The sequence below is a fragment of the Chelmon rostratus genome, chromosome 5 (genome assembly GCF_017976325.1).
Source record: "Chelmon rostratus isolate fCheRos1 chromosome 5, fCheRos1.pri, whole genome shotgun sequence".
Taxonomy (NCBI): Eukaryota; Metazoa; Chordata; class Actinopteri; order Chaetodontiformes; family Chaetodontidae; genus Chelmon; species Chelmon rostratus.
Window position 1 is genome coordinate 8,595,741 of NC_055662.1, and position 14,992 is coordinate 8,610,732.

The window sequence follows — 14,992 nt, forward strand, 5'->3', positions numbered from 1 at the left end:
TTACCATAGCAAAAATATGTGTTTCTAATTAGATAGCAGCAATGAAAATGCACATCAAGACACAAGTGATCAACTGGTTTCTCTTTCTCAGCAGTTTTTGTGTGCTGGGGTCTGTTTCTGCTGTGTGTTACCGAAGGAGCACAGGCCAAAGTTATTCTTGGGTACATATGAGGGTTGTCGCCCTCTTTGCAGATGTGTTATAAAAGCTTAAAAAGAAGGAATGAAGAAACACAAACTGGAGGAGAAAAGAAACACACAGATGCTTACACAAACACATCACACCCTCCAAAAATATTTAGAAGGAATACTGCACTTCAGAACTTGTGCTTATGCAACATCTTTCCTGAAACATCTGTGATTTCACAGAACTTACATCTGCAGCCTCTTCCTGCTCTCATTTTGCCAACAGACTTTTCTGTTTCCTTCAGAGTGACTGTTCTCTCTGTATAGGGAAGAGGCTTTGTTTGCCACGTGTGTTGTTAATTCTGTTTGAATGAAGTGTGTCAGGCCAGGCTGATATCAATGGTTCAATGAGAGGCTCTCAACCTGGATGTCAAAAGAATATTTGGGGAACTTGTGAAACCATGAGAAAAGGAGGAGATACCTATTCCCGTGACTATGCAGCTTGTGTGGTTCCTCCAAAATGCAACCAATCATAATAGCTTGAAAATTGGGAAATGGACATCTTCTCTTAATAACAAAGGCCTCCTTTCAGTGTTAGTATGCAGGCCAAAACTTAACAAGAACCTTGTGGTTCTGTGTGCAAAACAAATACAAAAATGTTTCAGTTGCCAAAGGCATGACTTAATATTTTTTTTAACCAAATGTATGAAAATGCACCATAATTCCTTTGTCTATGCACATAGATAGAGCATAACATTCAAGGAAAATGATGTGTGTAACTTAGCCAAAAAAAAAAAAATAAATAAAAATAAAAATGCAGCTCTGACCTGTGTACATATTGTTAACGTAACATTATTAAGTAGCCTTGTACAAAAGATGATACAGATGTTGTTGGGTGTGTGCACTGGGACCTCCAGCTCTGTTGAAGTCCAGCAGCTGGATTCACCTCGGTCATGCGCACTGGATTGGAAACCGATGAGGCCTTTGGGTGCTGTCGGTCAGAATTTTACAAGTTTTAAAAAAGGTCCTTGAGTATGTTGATATTTTGCAATTTATATATAAATAAAATACTTCTACTACACTCACTTATCTGGTGTCAGTTATTTTACTAAATGATGAACACATCTAACCTCATAAAATGTGATTCGTTGCTATAGATTGAATTACCGTGAATTATACCAAATACAGTCTGTCCTTAGCTCTATTGATTCCCGAAAAACATTTCTTGCAGTGGGGTACTTCTATTGATATTTAACTACAAAATAAATAAATAAATAAATAAATAAATAAATAAACTATTAAAAATGACACCTATTTCTCTTTTCTAGCATTTCATAATGCATTGACCCGCATGCTCCTCTTCATTCTTGGCTACTGTTAAATGCAGTACCGTTCAGCCCCTGTGTCAGTGCATTTAAGAAATAAAACATAGGCCACCGGCGTTATGACTCATATTACAGCCGTTTTATAACCATTAACAACAGTGATAAAAGCAGCGCTCCGCATTCCGAGCTTTCTCGCAGCCCTTGAAGGCAGCCTAACTTTTCTCGTTGTGAGTGTTATAGCACGGTGAAGTTGACTGTTAGCAGTGATTTAGGTTATCATACACACTGAGTCAGTGCGGGTTCAGGCGGCGGGTCGGTTTTATTGAGGATGTGAGTGAGTGGACGGTGAGTCAAGACGATGAAGAAAGCGCACAGCTGGTGACGTCGCGCGGTGTTTTCCTCCGTTTCGCAGGTCGGTTAGTTAAGTTGGCTGTTTTGGAGGAACTTTGACATGTAGCTGCTCACACTGAGGGCATGTGTCACGTCGTCTTCAGCTGTCCCCGCGAAACTGCCTAAACGTTATTTATTGTTACCGTTCAACACGACACTCCAGTGTTTCGTGGTCAAAATGTTGGAAAAGTTGTCACGTTACTTCACCGCGGAGGGTGAACTTTTTCACGGAAAGGGTCGGTGGACTTCGGCGGCGGCTGCTGTGCTCCTCCTGGGGTTGTTTGCTTCGTCTTGCTGGGCAGAGGAAGCATCCTGTCACGGAGCGTACGACCTCTACTTTGTTTTGGACAAGTAAGTACGAAAAAAGTTTGTTTCAGGCCGCTGTTTACGACGCTAAGCGTAGGAATAATAACACAGCTGCACTCTGCTGCCCTTGAAATGTGTTTTTCTCATGACCCGGTGCTGTGGAGGGAGAGGAGAGAAGATGGAGGGGGCGCGTGCTCGCAGGTGTGACACACTTTTCTGTGACCTGGTTCTGACACTGTCGCCCCTGCTCACGTTATTTGCTTGGTCACATACCGCACTTCGATAGCTGCCACCAAAAATGGTGACGCCACAGTATTAGGTTGAGTAACAAATGTGACCAAAAGTATGTGGACGCATGTGGCAGCCATGTGGACAGGGGTGTCCACATACTTTTAACGGGAAGTCTGAGCACTGCAGTGCACAGTTTGAGACAGTGATGGCAGTTGATCGGGGAGGGCCCTTTCCTGTTTCAACATGAGTGTACACAAAGCTTGGCCCATAAAGAAATGGTTTCCCAATTTGGTGTGGAACTTAAATTGACCTCAGCCCCGTCCAACTCCTTTGGGATGAACTGGAACGGCAGCTGTGAGGCAGACCCTGACACAGAACATCGGTGTCGGGCCTCACTGATGCTCTCCTGGCTGAGTGGGAGCAAGTCTTTGCAGCCAGGTTCAGAAATCTTGTGAACAACCCGAAGAGTGGCTGGGTAATGCCCATGGGCTTGGAGTAACATGTTCGAAAATATCATATGGGTGTAATGTTTTGCTGCACACATACTTTTTTTGCATTATTTCATTGATAGTAGGAACTCATCGCCTGAACACCTCACCTGACAATATTTGGTCCATGGCCTTATTTTTCTTTTCCATGATTGTCCCACTTGTGTCACAACTTTCACTGTAACACCTCCTGCACCTGCTGGATTGGGTTACAGTGGTTTTCCCCTCTCCCTCATTAACTATCACAGAGGTGCTCAACATGAGAAGGCAGCTGGTAGCTACAGCTTGCTTCAGTGGAGCTGCTGAGTGCCCATCAACACACTGTGGTTGGACTGGGCAGCCTCCAGTGGTGAATGTTTCACTGAAAAGACCAAACCACTGAGTTTGCATGTTTAACCCATTTACTAGTCGAAGTTACTGTGCACTTTACTTTGGTTTGATTTATTAACACATTTGCAAAAGTATGCACAATTTGCATCCCATAGAGGATAGATGAACACAACAAGGGTTGTGTATATACAAACACAAACCACAAAGCACTAGAATAAAACAACAGCGTGAACCACAGCACAACAAAATATAATATAGTGTTAATATAGTATAGTATAAACTCTAAAAGCCAACTTAATTCTGTGACAGTGTTTTAGGTTTCTGAATAACAAGGCACCCACTGGTTTCAGTTGATTTAATTTTGTGAAAGTGATGTTATCATTGCATTGTAATGAAGTACAGATCTTTTAAATCTCTCTGCAGCTCCACCAGCTTTGGCTAAATAAAAACAGACATGACGTTTATGAAGATGCATTACTGGACTCAGTTGGAGTTTTTGAAGTCTCTGAAGATTTCTGGTGATTAGTTTAAAACAGTTCTTGCCTGGAAAGTTTGAAGAAAACCCACTGCAAAGTTTGGTAACGTACCAGCATGCTTTTGAAAATAGTCAGCAGTAGTGTCAAATGTGTGTAGTGAGTAGACTATGACATGAAAGAAACACCTGCAAAGTCCCTCAAAGTTAGATGAAGGTGTGCACATTCATGCTTTGCTTGGAAATTTCAAACTTTCTGAAACTGGTCAGTCTGAACCTGGATGGATCTGGTCCAGACTATTCAGATCTGATAGGTAACCGAGGCCTGACCGTGATTGGCTGGAGTTGTGTGATGCTCACTGGTTCCATAGGAGGATGCAAGTACTCTGACAAACCTCAAGGAACCGCACCAGTGTAACCATGACCACACTTCCCCTAACACTAACCATGTAGTTTCATCCAGCCAAGGTTAACCAAGCCTTAAGCATGCTGTCTTCAAGGAACATGTCACATGGTGTCATGAGTTTGTCCATGTATTGTTTCTCTTACATAAGACATGCTGCCAGTGTGGGGGAGTGACCATAAACAAGGAAGAATGGGTGTTTGTCATCTGCCTCACAATAAAAAAAGAAATGCTTACTCCGTAAAAATGCTTTTATAAATAGGTTCACTCGTGTGTTGTGATTACACACACACATACATTTATGGAGATGGAAATAACCATTATCTGTCTTGTAGGAGGAGTTTTGCCACTGTCATCATCTTCAAGAAGTCCTTGAATGTTGTGTGTTAATCGTGCAAGCTAGCAAGAATGTGCCACTTCCTGTGTCTTTAATGCACTCAAAGCGCTGCCTCAGACATCAAACGCACAAATACTGCACAGCCAGATTCAGTCAGTTCAGCAAACCTTTGCAGCGCTGCGGTAGCGTCATGCAGAAAGCGCTCCAATATATTATTGGGAGTTTACAGCTTTGACAACAACTGTTTTTAATCCTGTCCTCCCCCGGCTTGGACATGGGCCATTACTCAGGGCTCCTGAGTTGAAACACTGCTCCCCTGACCCATTTTCAAACCGCCCCACCCTCAACTAAATTGCGGAATTACAGGATGATGGCTAAGATTATTAGCACAAGTTTCACCAAGTGCATAGATCATATTTTGCTCTGCGTTTTGTACATATGTTTTCACGTTGGGCATCTGTTTGATTGACACATTTGCATTAATGTTTTTGAAGCATTAAAGCTCAATCTGCAGTGATTGCAAAGTGTCAAATAGTTGCACGTCTCTTTGGCGGAAGTTTACTTTGTTCCTGCAGATAAAGTGCTCCACTGTTAGATTTCCTGATGGGACTGACAGGAGCCAGCAGTTTGTGCTGCAGGGTTTGTCGCAGCAGTAACCTGCAGTGTTTCTGTACAAAGAAACATCTATTTTGGTGTTTTAATACCAAGCGGTGAAAGCTTTTCTGTTTGGCACACAGGTCGCTCTTTCCAAGGAAACGTCCTATGAAGTGCGGCTTTTGCTGTAACTAAGCCTTTTTATTCAGGGAGGTTTCACTGAGAGCCGAGCTCCCCTTTTTTAGGAATGCCCTGATCACACTCACACTGTGACACACATTCACACCTGGAAGCTGACCAGTACGACTCCAGTCTGGTGTGGCTTTGTTCAAGGGCACCTCAGTGGTGGTAATGAGGGAGGGGCTGTTATACTTTCCACACCCAGATTGATCCTGCTGGTCCAAGGATATCCCTGGAGACCGATCTGGTCACAATAGCAACTTTTATAGTGGAGTATGGAATTTAATATCACAACAACAATACCAGTTGGTAAAATGTAAGCCGTTATTATCTAATACAGACGTCAAAATAAAAGTTATGTGTAATGTCATCCTGGAAAAAGGTGGTGTTTAAAGTTCTTAATCTTTCTATCAAGTCTCATCTTAAATCACTATTCTATATCTAACTTACACTGATTTATTGCCCCTCTCTAGATGCTGGTGTATTTGTTATCACCAGGTAAACATCTGGATACTCAGCATGAGCAGTTATAGCTGACTGAGATTTTACAGGTTAATTTAAAAAACCAGAACACCTAAAATGCCTCTGCTGATTACCAGCACCATCAACATGACACGGAGCAGTAAAATTTAACTACTTCACACGACACTTAACCACAGTAAACCGCTGCTAATTACCCACTGACACTCCAAAATTGTCAAAGTGCAGTTGGAAGTTTCCTTCTCCCCCACAGTCGTGTCTTCCCTCCGCTGTTTGACCTTGTCTTCGGGCAGCAGGGAGGAGAGCGAGGTGGCATGAAAGATGAGCCTCCTAATGGTCAAACTCTTCTGTTTTATGTTCTCCGCACATACATTGAATTGTAATTATTGGTTTAATTACCTCTTTGTCGTTGCATCAAGGGCACATTTTACACACTGTGTTCATTGTGGTGAGATTGACTTATCGAGGGGTGAGAAGGGCCAAGGGCTACAGGTTGACACCCACCTAACATTGGTTTGTCCTTGGTCACAGCAAGAAATTTATGTATCTTTTTCGACAATTACCAAGTCTTAATCAGTTTAATGAGACAAAAGACAGTGGTGGAAGAAGTTGTCAATGCATATACTCCAATAAAATGGCAATAACTCGAAGGAAAACCTGCTTTTTCCGGTTTCGTACTTGCTGAAGAAAGGAAGGATTGAAGGAAAAACACATGGAAAGACAGAACAAAGGAAGAAAAACATAAAAAGGGACAAAGGGAAGTTGCAAAGATATACGAATGTAGGAGAAAAAGAAGGAAAATAAAGAAGAGTCTCACAATCTGAACACTGATGGGTTTATTAATGAATCCATTCTACTGGATGCCCAATAGAGTCTTTCTTGGCCTTTTCTCTTTCACCCATTTGAGAAGTCTTAAATTGGATTTAGTACATAAGTATTGCACATGTTTAAATCTAATGTGTTGCTGTTTGTGGTGTTGTGTTGTTTTTTTAACGTGTTATACATTTCCTGTTCATCTTTTGTTATCTCTTGCAGCCTGTGGCTGCTATTGCACACTTGGCCATCTTTTATTGTTTGAGGAATCATTCCTTGTCTTCTTAACGAGCTTGGCGGGGTCAGCAGCCACTGCTAATGTTGGCCTGTAAGCCCTTCAAGAACTTGCATGTGTTACTGAACTGTACAAATGAACTCGGATCGACTTGAATTTCTCAAACTTGTCCTAAAGAGAACTGTACTTGAGTACCTTCACCTCTAAACAAACAAATGTTAACTGTACCAGCCAACTGGATTTGTAGAGAGACAAAGCTCCTGTGAACATTTGAGGATTGTAACAGCTGAAGTGGCTGCTATAGAACACAGACTTATCAGCACAATTATCCAGCATGTGGCTGGTGTTAATGTCCAACTGTGGTTGTGGTACAAAGCACAAATACAGTACAGTATTTTACTCCCCAGCACACAATCTGCTGCCACTGACGAGCTGCAAACTGACTGTTGTTTTCTTGTTTCAGGTCTGGAAGTGTCTCTGCTGACTGGTTCGAGATTTACTCCTTTGTGAAGAACCTCACTGACAGATTTGTGAGGTCAGTACAAAGTCTCCAGTGTCAGTATCATACATTTAGTTTGGATAGTTATATCATTGCATTATATAAGTATATGCTTATATTTAGAAATAAGTTAGCGTGAAGTGAAGTTAAGCTCCCCAGACCTGCAGATATTGTACAGAGCAAACACAAGCAGTGATTTAATGGCGATAGCAGCAAGGAGCAATATCAAAATGCACATAATAAAGCAATAAATGCAGTAAATATAAGAAGAATGTTTTTTCCAGAAAAAAATATTCACCGTTTCTTAGAAATGATGTCTGCACTGACAGGATTGTTTGGGGAAGTAGTACAGTAGTTTGACAGAATGCCTTCTCTTCACATTTGTTGGCTGTTTATTATGTAAATGTCTACAATTACAGAGCGTACGACGTTAGCTGCAGCCTGTTGCACAGATTTAAAGTGCTTCCCACCTGTTTTACAAACTATCAAAATTGCAAAATCAATGACATCCTCTTTGCACATAATTCATTAAAAAGCCGAAACCAGAGAAACCGGCTTGAAACGTTCAGCTTGCATAACGTTTGAGTCAAACGGCGCCTGCCAGCACAGTACAGACGGTAGCGACCCAGCCAGAATGAAGTGGTTGGTTGAAGAAAATAGCAAAGGCACCAGGTGGGAGTGGGTGGCAGAGAGGAGCAATCTTCTGGGCTGTGAGAATGGCCATTTGCACCGGGGGGGTCCGGCTCCACACTTATCCCCTGCTTCCACCACAGAACGGCTGACAGGCAGACAATGTACAGTAAAGCAAAAGAACACTGGAAGGCGACGAGGACAATCTGCTAAACAATGCTCGCTCACCAAGAGCTCTTCTGTTCCGCCATGTGGAGCAAACTGGACTATTTCATCAACCCCCCCTCCCCACCCCCCACCCCTCTAAAGAAAAAAAATCCCACCACCACCCTCCGATATGTCCTTGGCATCGCTGCCGCTTTATCCGTAGTCTTTCTTAGAAACAGAATATATCTCAACACTGCTTAAGAGGTAACACACACAATCATGAGCTTCACTCAAAGCTTAAAGTTCGACGTTAAGTTGCCACCCACGATTTGTCATCGGTGACTTGAGAGTGGTTAGTTTTTAGTCCACATATGACTCTGAAACTTGCAGACAGGATGTGGATGTATACGGCTGCTACCGCTCCCTGCCAAATCTGGCCGTGTGGCTTAAAGATTGTGCTATGTTTGCGGGGGAGGATCGCGACTGGGCCATGTGTCATGTGGGTGAGAAATATCAGCACCTCTCCTTATGCTCCGAAGGCTTTGGATCCCTGAAGGAAACACTTGTGCGCTTAATTATCTGAAGTTTAACTCGCTCTGTGGGATGGCATCCGTGTGCTTTGTGTTTGTAGCAGAAGTGGGAAGTAACTGAGTACATTTACTCAAGTATTTCCATTTCGGGAGACTACATTTTCCCCTCTATGTTTCTATTTTATGGTACTGTTTTGTCGCATTTGTAAGATGGCTGAAGTTACTGGTCACTTAAAGCATGTAAGATTTTAAACAGAGACACTCAGGTGCTACTTTTTCTCTCCGTATACTGATTCTGATACCGGTGCTGTTCTTTCTTGTTCAGTTTCAAAATGTGTAAACCTCAGTGTGTAGAAGTGATTGGTGTTCTCCTGTGTGTAAGATAACGCGAAGCTCTAACTATCCGTCATTTCTTCATTGTAGCTGGAGATGCTCATACACCAGCACTTTTTAGGCTTGTGCAAATGTTAGTTGTGTTGTTGTAGCAGGTTTATCACATTTTTTAAACCATGACGAAGAAAGTAAGAAGTATTTAACATATATTGGTCACATTGGTCTGCTACTAAATCTGTTTTGTAAAGTTAGTATCAGCAGCAATGCCTGATTTTGTATTCTGGGTGAGATAAGCTGTAGCTTTAAAAAAACAGCCACGTTTCAGCTTGATGTCAGAGAGAATTAAGTTTATTTGAATTATTTAAAGAAAATGTCATTGATCCGTAGAGGAGCATTTACTCCTTCCAGCCCAAAATTGCAAATCCCAAATTTGCTCTCCTGGATGGACAGACATGAGCTCTCTTGGTAGCAGAGTGGACTGAAATGACAGAAGAAGAAACAGGAGGAGAAACAGCATCACAATATCCGGAAGATAGATTACATGAATTAGAAGAAAATCTAATTCCAACCAGTGCTAGCACAAAGTATTGAAAAGTATCATGAGTTTAGCTCGTTCGGCTTCTTACGCTTGTTTCTCACTCTTTGATCAGTTTGATCTCCTCATTTAAATCAGATTTCTGCTGATGTCAGTCTGTACGTGAAATGAGCAAAGCTGTTGTAAAGCTGCTTTGTGTAAGGAACAAATTAAAGGCATACATTTGAGAAGTTCTGTTAAATGAAAAAAAATCCAATATTGTTGACATTGTCAAGTGGAAAAGCTTTTCCAGTTTTCTTCAAACTGTCCAGTTTTTATAGAGTAGTTTTATGGTCCCCTTTATCACTATATGACTGATTGAATGCATTTAATTACTGATGCTTTGCTTTCACAAGTTAAATAGTTGGCCCTTTACTGGTGTTGGACTATTTTTCCTTTGTGGTGTTACAGCCTAAAGCTAATTTGACTGGTTTGTAACTGTTACTGCACAATTCTCAACACAAGCAGGTGAAGTGTTCAAGTTGTACCCTTTCCCCGTCCCTGTGCCGATTTAGTTCTCACAAATTTCGGCTGGATATTAGATCAGAAACCAGCTGTATTTACAAGACAGTCTGTTGATATTCCTGAGACGGCGAGTGCGCTGTGACGTGACAGAGGGACGCTGAATGTGAACAGCACAGGTTGTACAGAGAAGACTCAGTGTCCAGTGTCAGCTCACACCCTTTTAAAGTCACAGGTACAAAGTATATATTTGTGCAACAGGATGTGTGTGTGTGTGTGTGTTTATGTGTGACTCAGCATCACAACATGTTTCCTGTCTGTGAATTGATTAATCACTTCCTTCGGTCCCACAGAAGCTGCTTTAAGTCACACACTAATATTAGTTGACATTCAAAGAGGGCCTTCTGTTTGGTTCATTATTTATGCGCCTTTCAGTCTCCTGAACTGAACCGAGCTCATGTAAAAGCTTTATATAAAACTGTCAGTCACACTGACTCATTTATAGCCATTCTGAGTATTTTGCATGTCATGCTGTGTGGGTGGTTGATAAAGAGGACCAAGAACGGAAGTGATGATTTTATGGAATAAGCAAAGAGAAATCCCTTTTGCAATATCATGATGCGTGTTTTAGATCTGGTCCGTTACTAGCTCTTTTTTAAGCTATTTAAAAAATATACATATACGTCTAATTCCTAATTTTTGATTTTTGTTTTCTCTTCAGCCCCAGAATGAGAGTCTCATTCATCGTTTTCTCAGCCAAAGCAACAGTCCTGCTGCCGCTGACTGGAAACAGGTACTGGACTCTGAGATACTCTCTGCAATAGATTCATGACACTGTTGTCGCGTGTCTGAGTTTGTATCATCCTTTATTGGTTGAACAATTCTCATCTTGAAGAGCTGTGCTGTGTCCGTGGTCACTGTACCTCATCTTAAGACGTCCCATGGTCTCAATAAGATTTTAGGAGACGAAGCATTAATGGAAATGACAATGATGATGTCGCTTGATTTCTCAGGTAGTTAACTTGCCATTAGCCAACACCAGACATTCCTAGCAGGCTCTTACCTGATTTTCCAGGAAATGTTCACAGTATATAATGAAATGAAATGAAGTAACAAATACTTTTTTCCATATTGTCCAGTCCTTCTGCTTAACTTGTTTGTGAAATAGTTTGACTCCTTGAATTAATTTGCGTAATGACTGATTATTCACATTTTAACCCAGCACACAAAGATTGTTGGTCTCCTCATGTAATTTAGGTGTACTGGTATTATTGTGTCTCCCAAAGTCCCTCCACTTACATCTGAAAACTAACAAAATGAAATTCAGTGAATGAAAATGCAAATTAATTCAGTGTTTTTTTTTTAATAAATATTAAATAAAAGTATATAAATAGTAAATATAAAAGTATAAATGTATTAGTAAATATATATATATATATATATAGCAAATATTGTTGTACTAAGTACAGTATTATTTCTTGAAATCACAATCTTAAGAACTTGCTTGTATGAAAGCAGCACACTTTCCAAAGTTGTTGTAATAATTTAATACATGGTATTACCATATTCGTTTGAGGTTAGAGGTTTAATTCCCACTGGGCCTATAAATGCCTAAAAAGACTCTGAGACTTCTGTATAAACAGCATCGTCTTTATTAAAGAACAGCTTGTTAACGTCTCTTTTTAAAACCTGTGGTTATCTGCACAACCATAACTGCAAATTTCCACTACATCATGTGGAAACAGTACAGGAGTGCTATAAATGAATGTCTATGAGGTGCTAGCATGCTGTTTTTCTAGTGGTCACACAGAAACGTTCAGTACAGTCGAGCAACATGTCAACCATTTATTTTACGTGTTTTAAGATACGAGATAGAGGAGGGTCTGAAGCGCTTGCGGGACGTGAAACCAGCAGGTGAAACATATATGCATGTGGGAATACGACAGGTCAGTTCACACTCTTGGATCCATTTACAGCTACAGACATTCACATTATCGTGAAATTGAGATCTGATGAAATGCTTGTCATTGGCTTTGAACCTGAAGGCCTCAGCTCAGATACAGACGCAAAAGACCAAATCCTCAAGCATCATCCTGGCTCTGACGGACGGGAAACTTGAAGTCTATGTTCATGAGCTCACAGTGAAAGAGGTGAGATTCATATTGGTGAGCAGTTGTATTGTTCAAGTGTCAAAATGTTGAAATTCTGCTGTCAAAACTATTCATGCTGCTTCCCCCCAAGATGATCACGTGACATTTTTACTTCAGATCAGCTCAATTTAACTGCAAATGTGAATTCTAAGTACAATTTTTTTTTTTGTTGTTTTACATTTTTCATTAGTGAAATATTTCTTTTCCCCGAATGGGATTTGGTGTGTTGACTTCCCGCATACATTCAGTTTTTCATGTTCTTTAAGTTCGACATGTTGCTTATCATCTACACACTTGTTTGATCTGCAGGCCGACGAGGCGAGGAAATATGGTGCTCGTGTTTACTGTGTGGGTATCAAGGACTTTGACGAGCAGCAGGTAAGGGAGCTTTAGTCTTAATCTGCAGCAGTGAAACACCAGTGAAGTCTGTCACTGAATGTGTGCTTAACGCTTACATTTTATAACAAGAGACACCATGTTGGAAAGCTGTCAAGAAATTTAAACACATGTAATCTGAGTGCTGTTACCTGCATGGAAAATCTGTGTCTTAAAGTGATATTCCACCTAACATGTAGATTTAGAAGGTGTCCAACAAAGTTTGTAGTTTGCTCTGTAGGACAGAACAGAAGCCTTGGTCATCTTGAATTCACGTCAGTAACACTGGATTTAAAAGACAGTAATGAATTAAAAACTCCTGCAGCATCATCCACTTTTCAGATGATCATGTACAAGTTCAGTGTGCTCCAAATAGTCATTGTTTTGCCAAAGTAAAGTGAAATATGTTGCTTCCAGTGGAGTTCTGGAGCTTACACCAATTTCTTTTCAGGAATTTTTTGCTGCTTTTATTGGAAAGTAAATAGTGCTTTAACCATTTGGCTACTGGGGCGTTCCATAAATAGTGGTTGCTAATCTTCCAGGCTTTAAAAATATATTTCACAATCAGCTGATGACACAGTAGTAAATAATGAATGCAGTAAATAGAAACAAAGTCTAAACTACAACATATTATTTCATCAGTGGGGTAAAAACAAATGACACTTAGTGAGTTATAGTTAATTACATTGCACAAACAAATACCAGATAAACTGAAACAAAATGAAACAGTGGGTCGGCCCTTTGGAAAAACAGAGACAGAGCATCAACACCATACACAAAATATTAGTATTTGTCATATAGTTTTGCTTGTAGTGCATTTAGATTAGTTCAAGATGATATTTTCTCATTTGTTCCACTTCGTGGAAATGACTGTGTTTTATAACCCCGATTCCAAAAAAAGTTGGGAGGCTGTGTAAAACATAAATGAAACAGAATGTGATTATTTTCTAATCCCTTCTGGCTTATGCTTAATTGAAATATATAATGTTTGATTTCATCAACTTCACTGATTTTTGTAAATATCTGGTATTCTGAATTTGATGTGACAACACGTTTCAAACACAAAAGACTGAGAAAGTTGTGGAATGCCAAAAACACCTGTTTGGATCATTCCACAGGTAAACAGGTTGATTGGTAACAGGTGATGGTATCATGATTGGGTATGAAAGAAGCATCCTGGAAAGGCTCAGTCGTTCACAACCGAGGATGGAGCGAGGTTCACCACTCTGTGAACACATGACTGTATAAAGGATGTTACTACATGGACTCAGGAACACTTTGTAAAACTGTTGTCTCACACAGAGTTCATTTGCAAATGACTGTATTCTGTCTTCATTCATGTATTACACAATGTCCCAACTTTTTTGCAATTGGGGTCGTAAAAAGATGGTTTGAGCCTCTGAAGTTCTCAATAAGAAGCTAAATGGGTGATGGTTAAAGTGTAAACATATCTTCAATCAGACAATTTTTCACACATTTCCTGACAAAAATCACAATGTTGCAGTGTCTCCAGCACACACTAAGAGTGTAGTTTCTGTCTTGGATATTATTTACACTAGGACAGGCCAGCAGAGTCATTTAACTAAGAATCTGGAGGGGAGTGTGACAAGTAAAGTTTACTGTCAACATTTTAATTACATGTTTTTTTTAAATAGAAATTGTAGCTTAAGAACATCATTTATGCTGGCTGTTAAGTCAGTTATTGGTCAATCACACTGTTTGCACAGTTTAGAAATCAGTAAATTTAATGGACCACAGAAAAATCTGATCCCCACTTTATTTATTACTTGTCTCCACATCAGATCATCTTCCCTCCAGCGTCTGTGCTCATTTCACAAAATGATGTCAGGCTGTCTGAGCTGCACCAGAGTCACAATCTTTCCTTCTTATGTCAGTGATATCTGTAGTTTCACTGTCTCTCCTCCAACATGGTGGCCTGTCTCTTGTAACCATTGGTAACCACCCTGTGATGAGCTCTTATCAAGTCAAAAACAAAAGGCAATATTGCTCCCAGTTTGTGCTGCAATGATTTTTTTTTTATGGTTGAGCAAAGTGTTTGCCACAGTCATGCCATCTGCTATGTCTCCTCCTGCCCATGATATGAAAGGAAAGACAGTGCTCAGTCATAAAGAGGAAAACAGAAAAAGAAGAAAGCAGCATTAAATCAGCCGTGCTTCTTGTTTACTCAACTCCTTTATGATACCAACAGCTTGCTGATATTGCGGACACCAAGGACCAAGTGTTTCCTGTCAAAGATGGCTTCCACGCACTCAAAGGCATTGTCAATTCTGTAAGTTTGCCTGCTTTGTGTTGGTGTGTGAGTGTGTGTGTGTATTGTTGGACTTTCAGTCGGCTCAGGTTTGTGGTTGATGCATGAGATGAAAAAGTGGAATTCATGCTAATTCACATCCAGACACTTGGACACAAAGCTGCTGTTCATTTAAAGGTTTTTTCCTTATTTTAGAAATAATTGAAGGAGGTAGTACAGTACAGATTGATGGTAAATTTGTGAAATCAGGTGGATAAATAGGCAAAATTGTTTCCTGCCTTGGTTTCATTGAAGTTTGTTGCAAATTAGAGCAAAC

At 40.4% G+C, this 14,992-nt stretch overlaps 1 protein-coding gene across 1 annotated transcript in view; it reads left to right on the forward strand.

Annotated features, from left to right (window-relative positions):
- Positions 1-1,711: 1,711 nt before the first annotated feature.
- Positions 1,712-14,992, forward strand: part of antxr2a (ANTXR cell adhesion molecule 2a) — a 74,882-nt gene continuing 61,601 nt past the window's right edge. Inside the window, exons 1-7 of the mRNA XM_041936769.1 lie at positions 1,712-2,189; positions 7,171-7,242; positions 10,604-10,675; positions 11,747-11,828; positions 11,928-12,032; positions 12,342-12,410; positions 14,617-14,697. Of these exons, the coding sequence (XP_041792703.1) occupies positions 2,017-2,189; positions 7,171-7,242; positions 10,604-10,675; positions 11,747-11,828; positions 11,928-12,032; positions 12,342-12,410; positions 14,617-14,697 (654 nt within the window). The 5' untranslated portion in view covers positions 1,712-2,016. The remainder of the gene's footprint in view (positions 2,190-7,170; positions 7,243-10,603; positions 10,676-11,746; positions 11,829-11,927; positions 12,033-12,341; positions 12,411-14,616; positions 14,698-14,992) is intronic.